Source organism: Cottoperca gobio, chromosome 18, assembly GCF_900634415.1.
Source record: "Cottoperca gobio chromosome 18, fCotGob3.1, whole genome shotgun sequence".
NCBI classification, from domain to species: Eukaryota; Metazoa; Chordata; class Actinopteri; order Perciformes; family Bovichtidae; genus Cottoperca; species Cottoperca gobio.
In genome coordinates, this window is record NC_041372.1 from 13,534,342 (window position 1) to 13,561,012 (window position 26,671).

The 26,671-nt window shown below is 40.6% G+C and overlaps 2 protein-coding genes across 6 annotated transcripts; one reads left to right on the forward strand and one right to left on the reverse strand.

Moving 5' to 3' along the window:
• Nucleotides 1-3,800: 3,800 nt before the first annotated feature.
• leap2 (liver-expressed antimicrobial peptide 2) lies at nucleotides 3,801-7,501 on the forward strand. The gene is made up of 3 exons (XM_029454931.1): nucleotides 3,801-4,128; nucleotides 4,923-5,101; nucleotides 5,959-7,501. Exons 1-3 carry the CDS (start codon nucleotides 4,051-4,053, stop codon nucleotides 6,002-6,004), a joined length of 303 nt encoding a protein of 100 aa, XP_029310791.1. The 5' UTR covers nucleotides 3,801-4,050; the 3' UTR covers nucleotides 6,005-7,501.
• An 8,647-nt stretch (nucleotides 7,502-16,148) lies between these two features.
• Nucleotides 16,149-26,643, reverse strand: phka1a (phosphorylase kinase, alpha 1a (muscle)). 5 transcript variants are annotated; one of them, XM_029454895.1, is made up of 27 exons: nucleotides 26,501-26,643; nucleotides 26,204-26,350; nucleotides 26,056-26,109; nucleotides 25,817-25,939; nucleotides 25,636-25,731; nucleotides 25,386-25,493; nucleotides 24,737-24,815; nucleotides 24,523-24,657; nucleotides 24,319-24,428; nucleotides 24,070-24,214; nucleotides 23,563-23,641; nucleotides 23,248-23,315; nucleotides 22,211-22,372; nucleotides 22,034-22,128; nucleotides 21,806-21,951; nucleotides 21,536-21,689; nucleotides 20,903-21,061; nucleotides 20,703-20,832; nucleotides 20,309-20,410; nucleotides 20,089-20,204; nucleotides 19,605-19,640; nucleotides 19,144-19,173; nucleotides 18,418-18,462; nucleotides 18,140-18,304; nucleotides 17,910-17,963; nucleotides 17,446-17,646; nucleotides 16,149-17,357 (listed from the first exon to the last, which is right to left on the reverse strand). In XM_029454895.1, the coding sequence occupies exons 1-27, from the start codon at nucleotides 26,618-26,620 to the stop codon at nucleotides 17,184-17,186; spliced, it is 3,033 nt and encodes a 1,010-aa protein (XP_029310755.1). In that variant the 5' UTR covers nucleotides 26,621-26,643; the 3' UTR covers nucleotides 16,149-17,183. The 5 variants fall into 5 exon arrangements, with proteins under 5 accessions (XP_029310755.1, XP_029310751.1, XP_029310753.1 ...); XM_029454891.1 differs by having other exon boundaries at nucleotides 23,146-23,315; XM_029454893.1 differs by lacking the exon at nucleotides 19,605-19,640 and having other exon boundaries at nucleotides 23,146-23,315.
• Between the last annotated feature and the right edge of the window lie 28 nt (nucleotides 26,644-26,671).

Sequence of the window (26,671 nt, forward strand, 5' to 3'; positions counted from 1 at the left end):
GGTGGCGCTCTTCACTTAAAACTAAAAGACTTGTATTATTGTTCAAAGTGTTCTCATGTGGTTTGCCTGCAGGGATCTCTGTGGCCGCTGCAGTCAGTTTCATAAACCTCTTAAATTTGCTTCTTGCGTCTCCTTGACCTCAGTATCAGGAGAAGCCTAGGAGGAAGGTCATGTGGGATTTACATTAAGGATTACATTATGCATGGTCTAACATTTTAACGTAACGCAGCAAGAAATCTGACTGAAAGGAAAATGCTGTCCTGCCCTTTTCCTGCAAAACATGTAATATAAGAACTAATGAGTTTCCAAAAGGACTAAACAAAACTATCAATATCCTCAAACAATACATTTGTTCTCAATCTCATATATTGCATTTAATGGGAAAGGAGTATGATTTTTACTTCCCTGAGGCCCAATATGATCTTGATATCTTTTTTTTATGAGGTTGTTAATAAATGTGTGTGACTCAAGACGGGGATTACTTTGCAGAGAAGTTCGGCTTTGAGAACTCAGGATTTTAAACTTGTGTGAGATCACTATTAAAATGAAACCTTATTGAAGTGTTTATTGTCGTGATTTTGGGCAGTAATATGGTTCGCTTTAACTCCTGCTGACCTCTAAAGTGACGACTGTAGATGCCTTATTTCTGTGGTTGCGATCTCTCTAAGGGACTGGAATCTACCAGAAGTTATTGTGCAAAGAAAGCATATTTATGGACTGAATTGATTTATATAAAAATGTACTGAACATAAAAGTGGAAAAAGTTATAAGAATAAATCTTTAATTCCGCTACAGTCATGTATATTAATCTTAATTTGGATCTGCGGTGCTTATATCTGTTACCGTAACATCTTGTTTATAGACTGACTGGAAATCCTCTGTTTTGCGGGACCTCCCCGACTATTTCCGCAAGGGATTCTGGATGTGTGTGTCCTTCTCGTTCTAATCTCCTCTTGACAGATGTAATGTTCTCAAAGAAGCACAAGACTGACTCCCATGAACGTCACATGAGGAAGTGTCACACATGGGAAGAAGTGTCCTGTTACTAATCACAAGAGGGGTGGCCATAAAGGTCAAATATAAGTTCTGTCACTGGATCTCGTGTGGAGAAAGAAAGTGTGTGTCATAGGTGATGGAAATCCTCCGTTTTGTGGGACCTCCCCGACTATTTCCGCAAGGGATTCTGGATGTGTGTGTCCTCATTCTAATCTCCTCTGACAGATGTTGTAATGTTCTCAAAGAAGCACAAGACTGACTGCCATGAACGTCACACGAGGACAGTGTCACACATGGGAAGAAGTGTCCTGTTACTAATCACAAGAGGGGTGGCCATAAAGGTCAAATATAAATTCTGTCACTGGATCTCGTGTGGAGAAAGAAAGTGTGTGTGTGATAGGTGATGAAATGAGTCAGCCCGATAGTCGCGCACACACACAAATGCGTTTACTGTGTGCCATTGCTGTTTTCATGCAGATTAGACTCTTTGACATCCCACAAAAAAGTGGTTAAAAACGGATCAACCCATGTGAGCAAATTTAAGTCTGTAAATATTTGATTGGTAATGATGTGTTCAAATTCACAGAATTAGAGTTTGTCTTGTACTGCTGCAGAGTTGTTCGTAAAATGCACCATCGCCCTGCATGTCCTACGGGTATCTTCACCAACTAGCTTGCAGTCGCTACGTCATCAAGTTGTGCAGACTTTGCAGATGCACTGTGTCACCCTCTGGTATCAACAGGGCTTGATTCTAATTTGATCTTTTTGAACCTTAGTGTGCAAATCCTTGCTTTCCAGTCTTTGTCCTTTGTCTAAAACTCAATCTTTGGCTCCAAAGATTACCTCATCCAATGAGGTATTTGTTTTTCTAGAGCAATCTAGCCCTTGTGAAATGCCTGTAAAGCTAACCCTATCCACAACTAAATGCATGCATCTGATTTCAAATTAAATATGTTTTATTGTTTGGGAAAAGTAGATCTTGTGATCAAAGCCTCACGGCGTGTGTGCTGGTAGTAATGACTGTAAAACTTTATGTTCCTGCTTAATTGTGACTTTAAGAGCGATAAGCGCTGCAAGAGGTGAACTGTCACACACTGACACATCCGCTATCAGAGTCTTGAATCAAAGCCAATATAATTATTGACTTTGATTCAAGGACTTTCCATAATTATAAGGCTTTCTGGGTAAACTCATTCTGTGAACATCATCTTGCAAAGTCCACACGAGGACTGAAAAGTGGTCAGATGAGGTCACATGTCTGCAACCTTCCTTCGATCCATTTGTCTACGGGAGTTATTCCCTCGTCCTTCAGGGCAGGTTTAAAGTCCAGGTGTCACTCGTTGGTCAGACAGCGTTTTTTTCATGAACTTAAATTCTGCTGAAGAGCAGCGTACTGAATCCCTGCCCTCCCCGGGGGACTGTGCCAACAATAAAACATACTTTTTTTAATGGAAACCTTAATTCCAGAGCATGGACGATCATGATTAACGCTCAAATAGGAAACTTTCTGCAGGTTGTGACGCTTTGCAGGAATAGAAAGATGTTTCTGTATAATTCTCCTGGTGGCAATTCAGACAGATTGTTTCATAATGGTCTAAAACAAAAACTACATTATTTATGTGTCAATTTACACAAGTCCAAATTGTCCCTTACTTAAAAGAGATAAACGCTCTCTGAAATGTCCCTCTGTATCATTGATAATGATATGTGCACGCCACTATTTCACGTTTGTCCCTTACAACATGTAAATCAGATGCAGACGTCCAACACTTTGCATCTGTCCTGCATTAGCACAGCACCACAAGCATGGAAACTGTTTTCATTTCTTCTCTGGAGCCTCCTCTATCCCTGCAGTCTCCCCAGCTGCTCAGCCTGTCAGGCACAATCTGATGAGTCATGCTTGGTGATAATATATAATGCAGATGTTCTGGGTTTATGTCATGTGGGATTCCTGACAGTCTCGTGCTCCTCTGGAGGTCTTCGGTGATGAGCAACCTTACAGAAATCAGCACAGGAATGTATTTCTGTATTTCAGAATTTATGTCTTATAGGATTACACCTGTTGACCCATGACGCCGACTAAATTATTGTCCAGCTGGAAATCAAATTTTGTCCTGTAACGTTTATCAAACACATGCAAGCACAGATAAACTCATGCATTTACAAATCTATGGAATATGGTGATGTGCACTGTGAGCTATCACTATATCACGGCCCCCCCTTTAAAAACATGTTCAGTATCTCCTAAATGTCAACTTTGTATCAGTGATTTCCCCCAAACGTGTCTTCAGCCTCATATTCAAATACACGGAGCTATGTTGTATAAGTGGGACTGCAAAATTGTGTCAGGTCAGGGGCATCTGTAGTCAAAGATCCACTGCAGCACACAGTCTCTGCAGATTGATAAAGCCTTATCTTACGTAGTTCATTCACACACACACACACACACACACACACACACACACACACACACACACACACACACGCTGTGGCATTGACACACACATCCAGTGACCTCTTTGCCTCTTTAAACCCTTTTTACCCAGCGGTGTCTCTCAGTTGTCATTCATTTAACGTGACGATCACGTGTGCTGTGTCTGGCCAGCCTGTTCTCACGTTATCTGTACGTGTAGAAGAAGACGAGAGAGAGAAAGACCACAAGTAAAGAATGTTGGATGACAGCATTTTGGGAAATGATTTTTCATTATGTCACTTTGGGCCAGAAAAGATAGATAAAGAGTGAGAGAGAGGGGTGGACGACGCCGCATGAACTGTGACTCCTTCTCCCTCCCTCTTGCTTCCTCTCTCCTGGGATCATGGCCTGTCTATATAAAGGAGAGCCCAGCCTTCTTTGCCGGTGCCACTGCTGAGTCAAGCTGACGTGAACAGACTTCCAGTAATCCTGCGACTAATGAAAACCTGCTCCACCCAACAACCTCCAGGCTCAAGAAAAGTTGACTGAGCCGGTCGAGTGCTCCAGAAAGTGTCGGACATCCGGGAACCTAGCTGGTCGAGATCAAGTTTATGCAAGCCTGAAGAGCCTAAAGCGTAAAGATGCAGGGGAAAGTCTTCTTCGCCCAAAGGAAAGCAGCAGTAGCACTGTGCATTGTGCTGCTAATGCTGGCTCAGCAGGTGAGTGCATTGTCCTGACTGCTGTTGAATCAAAAGATGGATTTATTTCTTCACTTGTTGGAATTCAGTCATCTTTTTGAGAACATTTTTTATCAGATTAATCTAGATTAATTTATGAGGTGAAATAGGAGCTGAGAGGATGCTTTAATGCCGAGACACAAGTGAGGAAATGCAAATTAAATAGGGTGCTTTATTATGTTTCATGTTTTAGACATATGCAAAAACAATCCAGGCGAAGTAGGAAAGAGAATAAAAGCACGAGTTCTATAATTGTACAAATATAAAGGTATTTTTGCTCTATTAAAGTACGTTCACAGTTTGATGACAGATTTATCTTGGCTATGTAATCTTGCAATTGTTTTATTTTTTTATACAAACATTGTTCCATTTTTGTCAAAGAAAAAACCAACAAATAAAATGTATATTCCTTCAGTATTATGCACCATGATCTAATAACATTTTTGGCATCTTAATCTTAACTCAAGGCCATCTTTCTAGCTGATGAAGACTGTCAGATGTGGTAGAAAGCTCTGGAGCTAAAGCTAATAAGTGGATTATTTTGTCATAAAAATGCAGCTTTGTTGCATGTTTTACAGTGAAGTGGGATAGTTGACTTATATTGTTTTTAATTTAGTCAGTGCACTGTTTTGTTTTATTTAATGGCCTGCAACTTAGACTTCCATACAGACTTAGCATAATAAATAAATGCTAATAAATGCTCTGTGCCTGGTATTCCTTTCTAATGAACATTTCTGTACCTTTCTGTGTCCATCTGTTTGTGTGTATATTACCAGGTGTGTGCAGGTCCGTTGGTCCCTCAGGTAAAGTCTGGTTCTGACGACCAGAAGCCGGACTCAAGCGTCCGCACACTGAGGAGGATAGCTCGGATGACCCCGCTATGGAGAATCATGAACAGTAAACCATATGGAGCTTACTGCCAGAACAACTATGAATGCTCCACAGGATTCTGCAGGTAACTGAAACTCAAGGATGGGAGGGAGGAGAATGTATTGATGTAAGAAAATAAAGTAAATGTAAAAAGTTAGGTTGCTGTCAGTGTAAATATAATATATTCTTTATTAATATGATATATAATTAGTAAAATCACAGCTGTATCCAGTCAGGTCAGTCTAAAGTATGTTAAGGACTCTAAAAATGTAGTTATGTGCTCTCTAAGTTGTAGCCTTCCATGTTTCTTTTGCTAATAGTTATCTATCTACTGTAACTAGCACCGTTAGCTAAATTAGCAGGTTAGCATGCTAGCTAACGTTCTAGCTAGCATGCTAGCTAACGTGTTCTGTTAAGGATGAAATGACAGTAGGTTAACAGTTAGCTAACTACTTACTTTCATTCAGTTTCACATACACAAATGCTTATAAGAATGTATAAAATCAAATGATGTTATTAGAAACATGATTAGATACTGACATAAAAAGTGGAAGCTAATAAGCTATAAATAAGCTAATCAGAAACTAGCTCAATCTAAATTTTTACTCTGGGCAAAATATATTTTTGGGATCCCTCATTTCTTAATAATACTATAAAAAATGTTATATAAATGTATGAAAAAGATATGTACATATAAACCTAGAAAGAATATAGTTACGGGAAAGTTATTTTAATTAGAGTATATTAAATGAAGCCAGAAACCAAGTAAATATTAATTCAGTAGTCATTATTGTAAAAGATATTCCTCATAGTTTCACACTTTGCTGTGTATTGCATGACAAATATTTAATTCCACCAATGTATACCATTCTCCTGTACCCTGGAGCCTCAGTAACGAACCTTTGAACCTTGTCTCACTGATTTTTCTGGTCACCTCTTTAGTTACGGACGCTGCCGCTGCTCCGCCACAGAGGCTGTGAACGACTAGACGTCCCAGGAAAACAACCAGCGTGTTTACATGAGTGTACAGCCATAATCCTAATGAAAGGTTCTCATAACTGGGATTATGCACATATCCAGGCTTTTTTTCCTTTTTCTAAATTGGTTTATATATTTATATGTCCAAATATGTTGCTGATAAACTCTAAATGTTTATATGAATTTATACATCAGGTATATGCAAGAAAAGGCAAGGGTGCAAATAACAAAAAACACTTGTTTCATACGGCTATGGACCAAAAACCTTTCAGCCCTGATCTCAGAGCGGAGACTTTGTGATTCTCTTCCCTGCCAGTAACTGTGGCCTTAGCTCCACAAATGATATAACTTGGCACAGGGAAGACTGTGAACCTTGTAAGAGCTCATGACCTTTACATTGTTCCACATTTCATCATCGCTGTCTCGTGTTGTTTTAAATTATCACCTGACTGTTGTAGACGGTCTTATCATTGCACTGATAATGTGTCAAATGGAATCATTCGGGTTAGTTTGCGCTGTTGGATAAGCTGCCGGTGCATTACCTTTACTGATTTGTTATTAATTCTGGTTATAGCAACAACATTTGTTACTTTAAACCCAAGAATAACATTTTAAAAAGCCACATATTTAACAGCAAATGACCTAAATGATGACTTATATCATATATATACATGTATATATATTATTATATGTTGATAACCAGCAAGAACATCATAAAAAAGTAGTTTTTTCCCCTTAAATAAAGTACCCAAACTATAAGATTAGCCGCCTGACTTGCTGGGATCTCAGTTGACTGAGGCAAAAGTGTTAAAGAGAGGAGAGAGATAGACAATACAAAGTACGAAAAAGGAGGAGACAAAAGGAAGGAGATAAGACAAAGCAAAGAAAAAGGATCAGACGTTACAAAATATTGATGTTTAAAGTAGGAGCTTCTTGTCAAAGTTAGCAACATTATTCATAATGTAATGCATGCGTACTGATTTGGTGTAATGCAGTGATTCTCATAGTATTTATTTTATGCTCTGTTTGAAAATGTAAAAGAAATGTACCCATATATATCACATTATTTTTTAAATATATATTTCTTTATGATATTTTAATGGTTTGTTTTAGAATAATCAATCACCCTGACTGGAATTGTTTCTGCGTTTCCAGTTAGATACATGTGCAGTCAATATTAAATCTGTATCCAATAACCAATTTAACAAATATCTTGGCTGAGTGTACAAATATTGGGAACAGATTCTTAATGACGAGCTGCACAGCTTTGTTTTTTGCACATTCATCTTCTCAAATTGATAAGCGACCGTGGATTTCGCTTCGACTCGTCTGCGTAGTTTACTTCATGCACAGAGCAGGTGGTAGCTGATATTTTGTACACTCAGCGTGTTCGGGAAATGTTCGAGTAGGATTGCACTTTTAAACCCCAATTATCTTTGTACTGTGTACTGTCTACTGTATTACCTACATGTAGAAGGCTGGAGAATAAGTGGAATAAAAGCATTGGCAAAACAATAAGGGAATGCATTTGTTTTAAATTTTTGTTTAAGAATAATTTATGTTAAAACACATATCTGGTTTATTTTGTATTTTAGGATTTTTATTCTGTTTTAATAATAAGTATTAGCACTGAAAATAGTCCAACAAACCTGCTCTGGCAGCAGAATGCTGACATTTTTAATTAAACCCTGTCTTTCTATAAAGGCCCTGTCTTTCTATAAAGGCTCAGTTATTTCCTAAAACAACAATTTAAGCAAACATTAATCTAATTAATGGAAATAGTGCATTTATTGGGGACTATTTTCAGCTGCGGGTTAATAAATATGTGTTGCTCTCTTTACATGGACAGTATTTATTTGATTTAAAATGTTTCTATTACTGTAAGTTAGGGGTGGGGAACCTCCGACCGCCGGGCCATATACGGCCCGCGAGACCATTTGATCCAGCCCTCGAGGTAATTCATAAAAACGCGCAAAAACATCCACTATAAAAGAATAATAATAATAATAATAATAATAATCTAGACAGTAATAGACGGGCCATTGACTGTTTTTCCTGGTCAAGGTCAGGGTCCTTGAACACAACACGAGCGGAATGTGTCATCACGTGGTCACGTCATGTTAACAAACGTCAATATTAAACGAGACGGTCGTTGACATCAGTGAACGCAGCGTGGCGAGTGTAAAACAGAGAAAGGTGGATGTGGAATGTCGCACGTTACAGGAGAAATTGACAAACGATTATTTCTCTGTGGAAGTTAAAGGCCAGTGTGCCTAGTTTGTGCAGACGGGCTTGCAGTGAAGAAAAATAATCTAAGCATCATAACTGCATGAAACATGTCAAACTGCACGAGCTGAAAGGACGAGTGCGTTTGGATAAGTTACCGCTCTTCGGCGGAGTTCGGCACAACAAGCAGCTCTCTGCAGAGCAGGAACATACAAACATGGAGAGATAGAGAGGTAGACCACCATACCAAGAACAGACTGTTGCACCACTGCTGTGCAATTATCACTGCCATTTACGATTCTTCATGTGCAAACACGTGACAAAACTGTGTAACGCATGCGTGCGACGCCATGTTGATTGGACTACAAATCAACAATGCCGTCTAAAGCGAACAACAACAGCAATACAACTCCGACTTCTTCAAAGTCTTGTGACTCTCTGGAGTCCTCTGCAAAGGCAAGATTCAGAGGGAAAAGTCCAAATTTGCAGCCGTGACCCGTACACGCTAAAGCCGTCGGATTATATTGAGGATTTAGATTCATTACCGCCGATTGAATATCCGGATATTGTGAACTACCTTGTGCTACAAACGTCGTGGGCAACCAACGCACAAATGAAGGCATACAAGAGCTTAGATGCTTATAATGTCTTGTTCTGGCTGGGTTGGTAGTCTTCTTACCAAACCACTATAAAGATGACAGGGTGCTCGTCCATGCCCGTGTAAATCACTCTCAAAGATCTCGAGATACACCAGCTCAAGCCCTGGTTTGTGAGTGAGAAGAGCGCCGATGTTATCCTCACTAACGTAAACATAGCTTTAGCATGAACTCTTACCAGATATAAAGTGGACGCCACACACACGGGTGAATTGTGCTTTTTCTTCTATTAAATCCTCACGAGTTATGTTGCTAAACCATTACGGCGTTCGGTAGACAGCAATTCATCCCTCTTTTGTGGATCGTTGTTTTTGAGGATTGTAGGAAATCTAAAGAACCGTTTCTCTGGGTCACGAGTAGCGTTATTATCACAATTATACACTGCGCACAAGGTTGGACATTTTCTTTCAATCTTAGATGTTTAAATACAAAGAAAATTACGAAGCGTTGCAGCAACTCACACGTGAACGGCGGCCATCTTGGTTGTATATATTCAACCAAGATGGCCGAATTCCGGGTTGGGAAATAAGCATGACGTCACATGCACACGATGAATACTCACTTTTTATAATTTGTGCAATTATCACTGCCATGTGCAATATTCACATTATTTTCTATCAACTACTTGGTACTTATATTATTTTTTATTCTATTTAATTATTGTGTTCTGCCTTTTTACTTCATATGTTCTTATGCTGTGACGAGATTCTTTTCCCTGTTGTGGGACTAATAAAGGATTTCTGATTTCTGATAAAACAGAAAGATACATGGATAAAAAAGTTGCTTTTTTTTCTGTTTCTATTTGGATGAATTGTCACCTACGTCTTCAATTTCTTTCTTTTTTTAATTTAAATCAGCCAAAGAGTGAGGAAATGGCTTTTCAGCATGATTATCAGTCTGGTGTATTATATGTAACAAATGACAGAAGATAATCACATCAGTTTACTGTGATTACAACATATAAAGTTATATATTATCTGTTACCCAATAGAGACAAAATATAATCCTATAAAAACAATTGGAATTTGGAGTTGTGTACTTGTTCTTACATATGAATATAATTAGTTTACTTCTGAATGTCCCTCTATATCAATATGACCCCGCCACTGGATATCCCACTTATCTTTATTGATAAAGATATTTCATGGAATATCAGCTGCTTTCAAATTTACACACAATGACCTGAATTTGCACTTTTAACACCACATAACCCTCTGTTGATCATGTCTTCCTCAGAGCACATATGGATATGGAAGGAAACAAAATGACAGATGTAAACTTCAGCACAAAAACCACCTGGAAACAAGATTTAGAAATATACATATGCACAGCAGAGGTGGACGCTCACGTGTCGCACTGTGATCTGAAACTAGTTGAATACATCTGCAGAGTTTACGCTGCAGGACCTGGACGACACTCCGACTCGTCCGCGTTCACACCGAAGAGTTTTGGTGTCAAGTCTTGAATTTGCTGTCAGTGTTCAAAAGTCAAACAGCTGTTGGCGTTCAGATGCTCCGGCTTTCACAACGACAGAGAAGAGCCAAGTGTGTGAAAGGAACAAATGCTGAAGGGTTTTTCCACTTCATATGAGAATGTGCAGAGTCATCAGAAATGCGTGCTTGCATGAGTTGACATTGAAAATTAAATGTCCAACTGCTTTTCCATTTCCATTTGAATATGGTCATAGAACCAGTATGTGAAAAGGACCCAATTATAATGGGATTATATTATGGAAGCTTTCATAGCGGGAGGTATGAAAATGGAGGATTTGAGTCAAATCAACGTTTTATCGTCACACATATACACAGCACCGCACACACAGTTTAAAATGTAGACTTTGCATTTAACACATCCGAGTATTAGGAGCAGATACTATACAGCTCCCAGGGAGCATTGTGGGGTCAGATCCCTACAGGCTGCCGCCCCCGTCATATGAATACAGTGTATACGATCCAATATGTACAGATGGGTGTAAATAGTGGCCAAGCACAGAGAATGTAGAAAGAGAGAATTTTAAAAAGGTTGGCCATTTATTCAGTTTTTCCCGACTGGTTCCTGATTCGGGTTAAAAGAAGCTGCCTGACCTTCACAGAGTGTTTGACCGTGTTGCCAAACATCAGTGTTGGACCTCACTGATGCTCTTGTGGCTGAACGAGAACAAATAACTGTTGTCAGGGTCAACAATCTCATAGAAAGCTTGAAACTAGACGAGCGGTGTTATGTCTCACCCCCACTGCAAGGTTCAGCTCGACATTACAGGTCATGTAGTAGACGCTCTTATCCAGAGCGACTTCCAGTGATCTAACTCAGGGTTAAGTACCTTGCTCAGGAACACCTGGTGTTGAACTCACGACCTTCTGGTTTGGAAGGCGCACCACCAGAGCTAAGCTATCACCACCCCATCGACAGAACTCTCTTCTGGTACCAGGTCCTCTTCTTTAGTGTTTACTTAAATCTCTTTTGACGATTTCTCTGTCGTCTAGTTCTTTGCGTCTTTTAACCTCTCTTGATTTTTCCTTGTTGTTGTTTTCTTCACTGGGGACAGTTCAGCCATTAGCCTCCAAATCAATATCGCCTGTATTTGTCTGATGGGAGCAATGGGAAAATAACGTTCTATGATCAGCACATCCTTAGAAGCGGTGTGTGAAATAAAACATGTCAATATCACTACCTGGTGTCGTATCTGTGTTGTTTTAAAAATATGTCACCGGTTCCTTCATATCTCATATTGTGAAAACTTCATGTGACCTGATGTTGAACTTGGCAGCTTCCTCCACATCTCTATCCATCAAACGTTGTCTGAGCAGGAGTCATCTGGCACTCTGACCTCGTACACAGTGTTCTTCATACAAGCTGTACCCGCCAACATTTCCCAGTGTGTGAAAGTGTACGTCTTTTCATAGACTTATGGTGATGATGGCATTTTGGAGGATAGTCGCCAGAAAGCCCATGCAGGTATGTCGTCGGATAGTGATTTGAACTCAATTTATCAATGTCATGTACATTTATGAGGGCTCAAGCAGCAGATCCAGAACCTGCGTACAGATTTGCTGTATTTCATTATGAAGTAGATCAACCTTTCCTCTGCTTTCATGTCTGTTTTGGAAACTTTCATTTTTGATCTCTCTTATCTTTTGTCCTCAGATTGGGTTCACAACAGGTCTCTGCTCCAGCTGCACATGATGATCTCCCCTTGAAGACCTAATCCTGCACTGAAAGCTTCAAATCCACAATTAGACCTTTGTCACAGGTGTGACTGATGACGCTAACGACGCCTCTGTCGCCGCAGTAACCGCTACCTGGCTCACGCAATCAATACTGTTATTAATTACACCTGCTGCTATTCCTGCTGGGACATTTAAAAGAGGAAACAACCTCTTCTTTACGGTAATGACATGCCATTGGTTTTAAATGAACACAAACTTACATTACATTAAGAAAGATGCTGTTTCACATACTGATACTTGATTGGAGATGAGATGCAGCTGGAGCCCAGGTGAGCTGGTGAGGTGGGAGGAGCTGATCGTGGAGGTGGAGTGAGTGGAAAAGAACTGAGGTGCACACACAAGTCCCTGTCACACATCTCCGTATGATAGAAACGTGTGCTGGCGTATATGAACATTTGTCAGAGTCCAAATACGTCCAACTTTTCATCGGATCGTAAAAGTGAACATATACAGATACGCATGTCTAACCTATTGATATCGCATCACTTACTAATACAAAATGTATCAGACGAATACCCAACGAATGCATAACGTATACAACAATAAGGCGTATACAAATTATCGGCAACACGCTGGTGTACGTTGATATAAGGTAAGGTATAAGTAGTATTCGTTAAGAGCAGGCGGTGTTACGCTGGGGTGCGTTGTTGAACGCTGATGTTTTGAGTTCAAAATTACCGGACGTACCCGACGTGTGCTTCATAAGATATGCAGACATTACGTTACGTTAGACATACATGAATACGTACGTGAATATATATACCTACGTAAATATAGTACGTGAATACTTACCTACGTAAATATAGGACGTGAATACTTACCTACATAAATATAGGACGTAAATACTTACCTACGTAAATATAGTACGTGAATACTTACCTACGTAAATATAGGACGTAAATACTTACCTACGTGAATACTTACCTACGTAAATACAGTAAGTGAATACTTACCTACGTAAATATAGTACGTGAATACTTACCTACGTAAATATAGTACGTGAATACTTACCTACGTAAATATAGTACGTGAATACTTACCTACGTAAATACCTACGTGAATACCTCCGTGACTACGTTAGAAGTACGTTAGATATAGGCTACGTCGGCTGACGGTGAACCCTACAGCCAATGTATTGATAACGAGTGGATACCCTATTCCTACCCGATGTTAAGATGATGCCTGACGACGGAGTAACTTATTAAACGTGTTCCTACAGGACAGCTAGCGTTCAGCTAGCGTTTTCGGAGCTTATTGGGGTTTGAATATAGTATAAAGGTCCCTGTGAGTAGCTCATCCTCACTTCTTCACAGCACGTCTTGATGAATACATCAACCCATCATCAGAGAGCATGGAGGATGCTGAGAGGCTGCAACAAGAGTACATTCTGTTCTCCAGCATCAGCATGACATGAACCAGATGGCACTTTTCCAGCTCCATTATCCAGACGCTCTGATACGTTTTAAATAAGTAAGTGATGCGCTTTCAATAGGTTAGACATGCGTAAAATAATTAGTTATGTATACGTTATGTATACGTCAGCTACAACACCGCTGTGGAAAAGTTGGATGTATTTGGACTCTTTAGCTACTTTTCATATACGCCGGCATGTTTCTGCCATACGGAGCTGTGTGACAGGGCCGTGTGTCTGGCGTGTTCGGCGTGTCGTCTGCGTTCTTCAAACGATCACAACTTACCCTTAATTTATATCAACGTATTGTCGATATTTCGTATGCGCCGGCATACGTTTCTGTCATACGGATACGTGTGTCAGGGCCTTTAGGAGAGAAGCAGACAGGCTGCATAAAGACAGAGGGAGGACTCAGGTGTCTTCCCATAGTGCACCTGTTCCTCTTCAGGTTAATTGCCAGGAAAATTAAAAATGTTCACGCTGTTGTATCCAGATTTATTTTTGTGCGCTTTTTGAAGCTTTACTCGTTGTCTACTAAATAAAAAACACCCTGAATAGAAATCTGATGCTTCCGAGTACATTATTTTCTGGTACAAGACACTTTATTCTCGTAGGGTTGATTGTTAAAGGATTTTATAGATATTCATTTTGTTCATGGCTGCTCCAACATGAGCAGATGTTCAAACACACAGACAATGCTGACTACGTGCATGCATTCTGTTTTGCATGCGCCCCCCCCCCCCCCCCGCCTGCAAATGCAAAGGCCGGTGTTGCAACAGACCTGATCGCTGAATATATTTGATCTGAAATGTATTTTTTAACCTACTTTAGTCGACCACTTCATGAGTAAACAGTTCTACAGCCCTGTGAAGCTGTAACACATTACATTACTCTCTTTCACAAACATTAACATCACACACACAACAATCTTAAACTCCTTTCAGATATGCAGCACTTTAGTCGGACGGTAATTTATAATGTTGGTCCCCGAAATAAGCTTTCTGGTCGCTTTATTACCTCAATCATCCTCTCTCATGCACCCAATCAGTTCAATACCTCAGTCTGTGAAGACGATGTCAACACAAGCTACAGAGCAAAGGTACACACTGAAGGTAACTGTGAAATGTAAGTATTTAAATAATACATGTTACAAACATATAAAAAAACAAGCTTGCCGATTCATATTCTTGGCCGTAGACTAAACTGAAGCGAGTCAAATGTGATGTGAGTATCACCAAAGTCATAAACTAACAACTAAACGGAGAAGTTCAAGCACATCACTTATTGAATCACATCATTTACTGAACAAGCTTTACTGTTAACCAAGAAGAAAAGATGGTATTAGTAGATTTATGACACTGTTTATGTTCTGCTGACTGCTGCAAACTGGGGCATATGTTTTACATAACTATCAACTGTAGGTGTGCGTGTGTGTGCGTGTGTGTGCGTGCGTGTGTGCGTGCGTGCGTGTGCAGGATCAATAGTTTCAGGTCTACACAGAGTCTGCATCTATTCATGTCTGTTTGCTTTCTTCACATGTTTATAACCCAGGTCATGTATTTGTGTCTCTTGTTTAACAGCGGTAAACTTTGAACCATAAACACATTTTAAAGTTTATATATTCACTCTTATGGCTTTTATACTCGAGTTTTTGACTCTATTTTCTGCAAAATTCTCCCAATTGTTGGATAAACTTACTTTAGTGCCCCCCTCCCGACTCTTTTCTTACCACGCAGTCCCGTAATATTGGGTTGATCTGTTCTCAGCCTTGAGAAACATTCCTTTGCTTTGGAGATGCAAGTTGAAAAGGACATAACTATATTTCAATTTGACAGATTTCTCCAGACAATAAATAAATGTGCAAAGTTGTCCAGCTGCTCATTTCCTCTCTTTGACAGCTTGTTATTTTCAATCCGTTTAGTTGAAGCATCTATTTCCTACTGAACATTTGTGAAAGGCTGCAGAGAATTGTTATATCTGATATAATTATTGTTTGCTTGCTTGTTTAAGGTGGCATTAACTTCTGTATGCTTGGAACTAAAACTTAATACTTGTACATTTCCTGTCCGCTATCAAATAAAAGCAAGGATCCTTGGGTGAGAACTCTTTAAACATAAAAGCTTTAAACTGAGGTGGAAAACGGCAGCAAAGGACAAAGATTACATGTAGCAATCTCTTCAAGATAAATGGATCAGCGCAGTAACAAAGAAAAGATAACAGCAAACATACAGAATACAGAGATTACAGTTTTCCTGTAGAGTTTAAAATTTGACATTTATACCAAATATTTGCTACAGACTGACGCAGAATATGGCGATACAGCGGTTTCAGATCATCTAATCTGTTGAGAAGTTGACACCGGAATAAGAATCTGTGCACACGTAGCGCCACCTGCTGGATGCATTTCATACGGTCTTGTGAAAACTAAGTTTTGAGTCAAACGAGTAAACTATTGTATGTTAACATCCAACAAACCTCAAATAATCACGCATAAAACATTTCATTTCACTCTTCAATCGTCTTTAAGCCAACAGGTGCAGAAGTCCTGAAACAGAAGCTGATGAAGACTGAGATACGATTGAAAGCTCCAGAAAAAGACCTTCAATTGTGATAAAAAAAAAGAAGCTCAAACGATTTGTTTCCTCAGTTTTATTACAGAATTAGTTTCAAAAACAAGAAAAACATCCAAAAAGTAGTTCAGTGTATTCTGTTATCTAGTAACGCTTCATCTCTTTTCAGACTTTAATATATTAAGTAGAGAAGTGACACAACACACAACATAACTCATCTTCTCAGTCGGTTATCTTACAATTAACCGAGAGGCTTTATATTTCCCACAATGTACTTTTGTGCAGCAAACGGTGAAAGGTAACATGTGTCCATAAAATATAAAATACGAGTAAATGACCTTTAGTTTTACTGCAATTAAACCAAAATAATGAAATGATAGTTTAGCTGATAAAGGCAGTAAATTAAGGACAGAAATCTGAATTGCACATATTAAGCTTAGAAATCACTGCATTCAAATGTAAGTGTACGCTGAAAACGCTTCAATTTCCACAATAAAAGTTCTTTATGTGTTAAAAAACAAGGTGGTTTTACTACATAATCTCTAAATCGGTTGTTTTGCATAGATACAAATAAAACGGCACTCCTCTAGTTTCACTAGTACAACAACGTTAAGGCATTTAAGAAATCTCCCCAAAACACCTGTGTCCTTTAATGATCATTTAAAATAAATATTAGACTATTCAAATTTGTCATTATTTATACAGCATGTAGGATTGGAGGTAAAGTTACACGTGGGGTAATAAAATAGTATCAATTAAAATAATTATTCTGACTTTAAAGTCAACAGTAGTTACACAATGTTTGTTTCTGAGGTTAAATCGCTGTAAAGACTTTGCATGGTGAACCTGTGTCGACGCCTTCAGCACGCAACGTTTGTATCTAAAAACATATTTCACAATTCATGTAAGCCTATAAATAAAACCTCTCACCTATTATTACACTCTGCACGAACACATATACACAATATACAACAGATTCTATTAATGCACTGTTGAGTTATTGTTGTTTTAATGTGAAACATGTTGCAACGTTTAGCTTTTAAATTAACTTCCTATCGAGTGGTTTCACCGCTGCTCTGGTTGCACGAGTCCTCCTCTCTCACTGCACCGCACACGACCCGCTAGGCAGGAAGTCCTGCACGTACACCGCCACGGCCTTGGTGAGGTAGGTCATGCTCCCAAATCGTCCACTGGGGGCGCTATCGTACAGCAGACGGCACACGCCGGTGGACGGGTCCCGCTCCAGGATGTGCTCCTCTGCTCCCAGGTCCCTCTGCAGGAGGAGGAACGCGGAAAATGCTGCCTTACCTTAACACAAAGAATACATCCCCTGGAGGTGTGTCTGGTGACGTGCTGCTCACCTGATCCTTGTAGAACATGTCGTTGGCCAGGTGGACGATCTTCTCCACGTTGATGATGGAGCCGATGCTCGGGATCTCCACGTCGGCCAGCATGGTGAGCACCAGGATGGCCTCCACCAGCAGCTGTCGGTACTCCGGCTGAGGGACGCGGTTCAAAACAGTCTCCACGTGGACGGAGAATTTGATCTCTCCAGGTGTCATCTGGAGGAGTGTCATTCAGAAGAGGAAGACACATTACATCCAGACAGGACACAGTAAAACATATCAACAATAGAAGCTACATTAGAAGGAGCACCAGGTACTTGATGATGACTGGATCAAGTAACAGAACTAGATAGAAAGTGTGACAGTCCTGACTGATTAAGATAACAATCCTGGGGGGGAGGGAAAAGGAGAAAGCACCAGATTAGCAAAAATGACAGAGAAAGCACAAGAATGAAGTTGTGAAAGCGTGGATCTCTCACCTCCCTGGTGGTTGAAGAAGGAAGGACAAACCCTTCTATGGACAAACCGTGGCACTAGAAGACAATGTGCACTTTAGTTTATGTTTAAAAAAAACAACTTTAAGCCAAATTATTTCTCAACTGAGGCTTTAAAAATAATCAATCTTGTAAATTATTTTTTAAATGATTAGAATTTTTGCACAGATCTACTTCCTGCCACTGATATTCCAGGCCTTTGAACTGAAACGGACCTTCTGCAGGATCTTCCAGACCTTCTGGTAGAAGCCCACAGGGACTCGGTTCAGCGCTCCGTCCAGACGCCTCCTGCGCAGCCATTGGCCATGTCGGGTATCCTTGGCAACCGGACTGCATTCCGGAGACATGTCCAGAGACTCTATGGACGGCAGCCTGTACCTCTAATCAGCGACGGCGTCGAAGAAGAAACATATTTTAAACATCTTTTAAACCTCTGATGACGTCATTGGCTGGCATTGAACTGCGTGAAGTTTAAGCGTGTACAAATCTTTACCCCGGATTCAAAGTTCTCGATGTCCAGCGACTGAGATCGCATGCCCTGTGAGAGGAGGGAAACAAAATGTACAAAATGAAAAACACAGAACGCAAAGAAGTGAGATCGATGGGTGAAGACAGTGGATTCTGGCTCCTCGCATCGCTACATTAAGAATCGGAGCATGCAGTGCGTGATGGGGCACGATAACAACGAGGTTGGAAAAGATGACGAGTAAATAACAAGATGGCTCCAAACTCAACATCATGAAACAGAACTAACTGGTGTCCATTTTATTCCCCTGTGTCCTCCTGGATTCTTAAAAAAAAAAAAAATACATGTTGAGACACTTGGAATCAACCAGTGACATTTTCAGATTTTCAAAATAAAATATTTTTTTATAATTTATAATTAATTGTTCAACATAAATTTAATTGGCAGCAATTTAGAAAAAATATTAAATACAAATAAATAATAATGAAAAGGATATATTTAGGTTTTAGGTGTTAATACAACATTTAAACTATATTCTGGCATTATATTGATTTAAATAAAGAAAATAATCGCATTAATTAGTTGCAGCTCTACGATCTACAGATATTAAAGACGCAGCCCTGCTAGACTGAGAATTAGCAGCCACAAGCTAGCAGAGTGTTAATGGCTCTTATGATCTGCTTCACGGTTTTTAGTCGTTAATTATTTCAGATGAATTAACACCCAATAAATAAACATTTATAATACTGTCACCTGGCGAGGGTAGCTCAGTGACTTGTCGAGCTGAAGAGGAGACAGAAAAGATCCACTGTGCGTTACAAACCTAAAAGACTTTTGCTCCTCAGACATAAACGCATCATCCGCACTGACTGTACAAACAGAAACACTCTGAGCCGCTCTGGTCAAGACGACCTGAGATGTGTTAACCAGTTATATTCCTGTCCACACATGGATCCTTCTCAACATCCCTGCAATCAAGAGTTCATTCATTCATCGTCCTCTCTGTCAAAGACAACCTAGGTTTCCCCCACAATGCACCGCGTTGCAGTCAAGTTGACCTCGGACATGGTCGGTGAATTAACAGCTACAGCATATCATTTATTAATGACTGATGTCTTTACGGTAAAGAAGATAAAGAAGAAAGAGATATAAGACATCATAGTTGTCATAGTCATGGTCATGTCATAGTTCATATTCCTTCACGTGATCATCACCTTAAATGGTTCCGTCAAGGACAACCTGTGCTCCGCCTGCAATACACAAACCAAGTCAGTCGACAAGCTGCTCTCGTGATTTATTCTCTATTAATTAAAGTCCACCAATTACACACATGTGCCATCGCAACCTCGATTGATCAGCTTTACAGCGGTTCTTAATTATGCAGCTCCGCCCTTTCCTCCACCATTACCCCCCCCCCCCCCCCCCATCAGCATCAGCCAGGTGAATTAGCACCTAATGTCATCATCATCACCTTACTCGGGTCCGACAAAGACAACCTGTGCTCCAGCTGTGAAAAGACAAAAGTCAGTTTGCCAAGAAGCACAATATTTTCAAAATAAAAGCCTCCATCTTCCGTAATCTCTTACCCCCAACTCATCAGCACGTTGAGAAAACTGTACTTCTAATGTGAAGTGTTTAACTACCACACTAAGTATTCCACCTGTGTGTGTGTGTGTGTGTGTGTGTGTGTGGTCCTACCATCTTCATGTCGCTCTTCAGTTTGCTGATGCCGGCTCTCTCGCTCTTGGTGGCGCCCACGTTGCCCAGGTGATGGATGGAGATGGCAGGACTGACGCCGGCATCCAGCTCTCGAACTGTGGAGGGAAGAAACCGTTTAGATGACAACCCTACAGTCAGAGCAACGTCACAATCTGATTGGCTGTGGGTGAGATGCAGGGTTTTGGATTGGTGCACTGACCGCTGCGCTGCACTCCAAACTCTTTCCCGCTGAGGATGTGGTGGAGGAGATTCTTCAGCTCTGATGGAGCGAGACTCATCAGACTCTCTGTAGCCTCCTCTCCTACACACACACACACACACACACACACACACACACACACACACACACACACACACACACACACACACACACACACACACACACACACACACACACACACACACACACACACACACACACACACACACACACACACACACACACATACACACACACACACACACACACACACACACACACACACACACACACACACACACACGTAAAGTACAGTTGACCAGTAAGGACGCACCAGTCTAGACGAGCGATAAAGACTTATTAAAGCGTCTTCTGTCTGTCTTTCCTTCCTAACCTGAGCAGTTGAGTGACTGGGCCAGTTCGGTGGCCATGACCTGGATGATGAGGCCGATACGGAGCCTGAACATCTCGCTGAACAGACTGGGCTGAGTCCTGATGCTCATCGCCAGGTACACCATGATCTCCTGGAGGAGAGAGGGAGAGAGATTAAAGAGGAAGTGAGGAGGACACGTGATGGTGGAGCACGTGACTCACCTGAGTGAGTATAGCTACGCTGATGTTGTTGTCGCTGGCCTCGTCGATGAGAGCGGCCAGCTGGTCTGGCGGTATGGGAGCAGTGATGGTCTTCTCTCTCGGCTCCGGAGGCAGACCCACTGTCAGGTGTTTCTGATGCGCCAGCAAATCAGAGCAGGCCTATGGACAGATCACAACCAATCAGAAGAGAGATAAGGGAGGATTTTTATATTCCCTTTTTATTTAGGTTTACATTTTATCGTCTCTAATAATTATCTTTATTTTTTTATTATCTTATCTTTTTTTAAATATGCAATATAACAATAAAAATTAATAATTATATAAAATAAAGACATCTGTATTTCAATATTTCTCTGCATATTTAACAAAAATTATTTTATTTATTATTTATTAATTATTTATTTATTATTTATTATTTATTATTTATTATTTATTATTTATTATTTATTTATTTATTTATTTATTTATTTATTTATTATTTATTATGTATTTTTTATTTTAATTAATATTAATTAAAAATATATTTTAAAAAAGGTTTTTATAACTGTTTCTATGTTTGTGTGTGTGTGTGTGTGTGTGTGTGTGTGTGTGTGTGTGTGTGTGTCTGTGTGTGTGTGTGTGTGTGTGTCGTACCGAGTCAAGCTCCTCCACCTTCTTCTTCAGCATGCCAGAGATCATCCTGATGAGGCCCCAGTGTTTGAGGTCGCCTGCCTTTTCATAAAGGTGAGACAGCAGAGACCTCACGGTGGAGCCTTTACCGTGCAGCTGCGTGTCCCACTCCATGCCCCTGTGATCAACGCAGACACAGTCCATCTACTGTTCTCCCTCCGGGTCCATCTACAGAACCTTTAGCATGCTCCAAATATGTAACGGACATATGTAAGATGACACTGTGCGTCTCACTTGTCTTTGAAGAGGATGTAGAGTATATCCGCCTGGTCCTGGAGGCTTTGCGTGTCTTTTAGCAGCTGCACCAAAGCGTTGTGGTCGACGCCTCCGCTGGCATCTTTGGGAATACCGCCCTCTGTTGAGACCTTTGCCTCCAGAGCCTGCAGGACAGAGGAGGAACGTTAAAGCTGAATGGTCTGGAGATAAATGAAGAACTGCGGCGGAGAATAAATAAAAGGACACCTGAGCTTCTTGCGGTGCAGACGAGTCTGGGAGGTTCAGGTTGAGGGAAGGCTGAGGAGAGCGAAACAGCTTGTTCGGCAGGTACATGTTGACATCTGGACAGAAGAAGAAGAGGGTCAAGCGAGGGAGACTGCGTCGGTGTTTGGCTTACGCTGTTGACATGATGGATCCGCTCACTGTGCACGTTGAGCTCCTGAGCCTTGTTCATCAGAGACACCATCTCCTTAGTTTTGGTGGCCAGAGCCTTGAACTTCCCCAAAGCTCCCACCGCCCGCGTGGGCTTCTTGGGGGTGGAGTGAGCCAACAGGTGGTCCAGGTACTGGGCGAGGTCGTCCGCCTCTGGAGAGGAGGACCAAAAGGACGTGATGGAAGTGCGGAGGATAAGATAAATGTTTTAACGTGCACATACATTCACTCGCAGACAGCAGCTACACGTGCACTAGATACAAAGCTGTCAACCAACAGATGCTCATATCTCTATTTAAACTTTACAATCTGTTCCCGTCAGAGTTGCAGTTTAAATGCAACACAGGCAAAGCTGCGTTTCCCAAGCTGTGACACCGGACACTCGAGCCGCCACGGGAGCTTGACGGCTGCTGTGGCGTCCGCAGGTCGAAGGCTGAGAAAGGTCGCTGCATTGACACAACATGGTAAAGAAAGAAAAGGCTCTACTCAACTCGCTCTTTGGTTTTCCATTAGCTAAAGTTGTGGAATCTTCCTGGTAGCTTTTTAAAAAGAAGATATGAAATAGAGAAAAGGACCTGGTACCAAAAGTGAGCCGAGCCGAGCCGAGCCGTACCAGGCAGGGGAAACCCGGAGGATGGGGACGATCAGTGACGAAGGAACTAGTGATTAATGAGAGTCTGCAACACGTGACTATAAATATTAAAAGATTTAACATTTATCTTTTGGATGACTAATGAGATCAGTGACAGAGAAATAAAATTATAAGACACGTTTACATTAATTCTGAGGTTAATCCTGGTTTTAATCACTAGGAATGGTCAAACCAACGATGGAAAACAAGTTTAAATGTCCTTTTTAATCCAGTTTCCCATCGCTGGTGTCGACATTCCTCCCCATCCATCCATCAATCTGCTTTATCTTCTTACCATCATCATAGCGTAACTCATGCACGTATCCATCGCTGTCACCCTCATCATCATCATCATCATTCTGTTCGTCGTTGCGGCTCATGCTGCCAGAACCCTTACCGTCCAGGAAGCTCAGGTGAGCGAAACAGGAAGTGGTCAAGAACTCCGACAGCTTCCCCGTCTGGATCCTGGAAGAGGAGGAAGTCAGTGAGAACCTAAGCCTGAGCACGATAAGCATTAAACCCTTTAACTATATCAAAATAAAACATTGATTTCTTGTTGTAGACTGGATGTAGACTTCTTACACATCTATACTTTCAGCATAAACAGTGATTCTGGAAGGAAAAGACTAAATCCCTTCATTTTAAATCTAGAAACCTTAAAATCGCCCGTGTATATTTAGTGTTTAAATGTCTCAGCAGCCGTGAAACTCACCTTGCTCCTCCATAATATCCGTCCTGCAGCTTCTTCAGTGTAGCCACGACTGCAGGGTCCAGGTTTGTGTGGTCTTCAGCTGAAACACACATCATTTTAATTCTTCTATATATCATTTAAGGTTTCCAAGATTGTGTGTGTATATAAAATAAAGACATCTGTATTTCAATATTTCTCTGCATATTTAGCCTAAAACAAACATTTTATTTATTTATTATTTATGTATTATTATTATTTTTTATTAATGTTTTTATTTATTTATCATTTATTTATTTATTTTTATTTATTTATCATTTATTTATTTATTTTTATTAATGTTTTATTTTATTTGTTATTAATATTTTTTATTATTATTTATTTATCATTTTTTTTTTTTTTTTTTTTTTTTTTTATAACTGTGTGTGTGTGTGTGTGTGTGTGTGTGTGTGTGTGTGTGTGTGTGTGTGTGTGTGTGTGTGTGTGTGTGTGTGTGTGTGTGTGTGTGTGTGTGTGTGTGTTTCTACTCACTCAGCATGGTCTGTGAAATGGGAAAAGTGACGGTGGGTCGTCCGGTCATCCTCCATCTGGATGCGAGGTAGGAAATTTCCGTCCTCAACATCTCCACAATCATTTTGTTGTCCAACGCCATGTAGAACTGCTGGTGGTCGATGAACTGGAGGGTGTGAGGCGGGAACAGAGGGCGGATCAGATGACCTTTTCTTATTTTCACTGCACAATGTGCAGTATTTGGTATTTGAACAATGTTTTCTTACTGACCTGAGGCGTGAATGAGAAGATGGTGTTTCTGATGGTGTAGAATTTGGAGGTTCCCAGAACTCCTATCCTCCTGTAGGGTCGTCCCGTCAGACCCAGCCTCGGGTTACGACCTGCAACAGGGGAGAGAACGGGGGACACGTGTGTGTAAAGGGCGTGGAGAGGTAACTTTTATTTTGAAAAAACAGGACTTTTCTTAGGTTGTACCCAGTCTGGCGTAGATGTGGCTCAGGACTCTGGACGGCTGCACGTGGATGGGATGGAGGTCGGCGACCGTCTCCACAGTTATACCGTTCTTCAGCAGCAGCTCTTTAATCTCCTCAGTCTCAGCCAGAATGGACACTACGAGAGGACAGAGGACGTTTGAACACGTATTAACAAACATCAACTCTTGCCACATTCAAATATCCCACAAGCTCACCCTGCACCACCACATCCGGCTTGGGGATGGTGGAGAAACGTCGGTTAAGAGGGTCGATCTCTCCGGGGGCAAGAAATCCCTTAAAAATGAGACGCAGTTTAAAGTCACAAAATCCACATAAATTTGGTTTGTTGGATTATAAAGTGAGAATAAAACAAACACACAAGGGAAATTAAAACTAATTAGAAAATGTAATGTGCAGTATTTCTTAAACTGTAAAATACATATAAATAATAAATGTAATCATAATACCGTTGTAAAAATAAATACATTTGTTTAGCATTTAAATAAAAAACATGCATATATGTACTATATATATATTTTTTTCTTTTAATTATATATATATATATATATATATATATATATATATATATATATTTAAAAAGAAAAAAAATATATATAGTATATATTTTTCATATATATATATATATATATATATATATTTTATTATTATATTTATATATATATTTTTTTTTTATTATATATATATATTTTTTTATTATATATATATATATATATATATATATATTTTGTTATTATATAAAATCTAAAATATATATATATATATATATATAAAATTTTAATTTTAATTTTAAAATGTTAAAAATAATAATAATAAATATTAATTGAAGGATGATTAGTGTTATACCTCCGACAGAAGGTTTCCCAGGATGTACAGAGACTGTCCCCACTTCAGAGGACATTTACCCATCGGCACTCTCTCCACAGAGTGCGGGTTCAGATACTCCTCCTCCACCTGTTTGCATGAACATAAAAACAACAGAATACAAATATAAAATGTTGCATAAAGCATGAAACTCCTCCACATCAGAGAAATGATAAAGTTCCTTTGACTAAACCAGAAATACAATAAAGACAAGGATCTCAGTGAGTATCACCTTATCAGGAGGGACGCTGTAGAGCTCGGGCAGCAGCCGCATCCCGTCCTTCTGTTTGATCAGGATGCCCTCCAGAGCCTCCTGGTACTCCTGCACCTGAACACATCATGACACTCGTAAACATCCACGGAGCTGTTCATCCGTACGGATGCTGGGAAACGCACGTGCGGGTGTGAACTACCTGCTCAGGGCTGTTGATAAAGATGCCGTCCAGTATGAGGTAGGTCCAGAACAGCGGCCACTCGCACTCGATGTTTTCAAACAGCTTCAGTTCTGCAGACTCGTAATACAGACGGTTTGGATCCTGGGGATGGAACGACACCAATGTGTGTGAGGGCAGAGTGTGAGATTCTACTGATCCCTGCGGGGACACGTGCATCTACACGTAAGTAAATGCAACGTCATCGACGTGTGCGTTACCTCTTTAGGTGTTTTGTGTCCGTCTCTGAGGAACCTGCAGCAGCCGTATCGACCCTGGACAGAAAGACAGGAAGTCAGCGAGGACTAATTCACCTTCCACACGACACAGTGCGGCTGCGTCGCTATCTTTCACTGCACTTCTGTGCACCTGGAGTTTAGAGATGATCTCCTCCTTGGTCATGTTGACTATGCTGATGTCATCAACAGCGAAGGCGGGGTACGAGATGATGGCCAGGACTCCGGCGTCCACCTCTTTAGAGATGGACGCTCGCGGTAACATGGACGTCAGGATGGACTGAAGGAAGACGTTAGAATCAGAGCTGCTTTTCAACAACAGGGTGAAAGTGGACATCATATATAAGTGTGTGTGTGTGTGTGTGTGTGTGTGTGTGTGTGTGTGTGTGTGTGTGTGTGTGTGTGTGTGTGTGTGTGTGTGTGTGTGTACCTGGCAGTGCTGTATGTCGTCAGCCAAAGCGTGCACGACAGATCCAGGTCCTCCTTTTGCGCCGAAGAGGTTGAGGTCATCCAGAGCCTCCAGAGCTGCCTGGAGGACAAGAAGCATCATGTGACCCTTGTTAAAACCAGAGGCGGCGTCGCGTGGTCCATTCCCCATTCA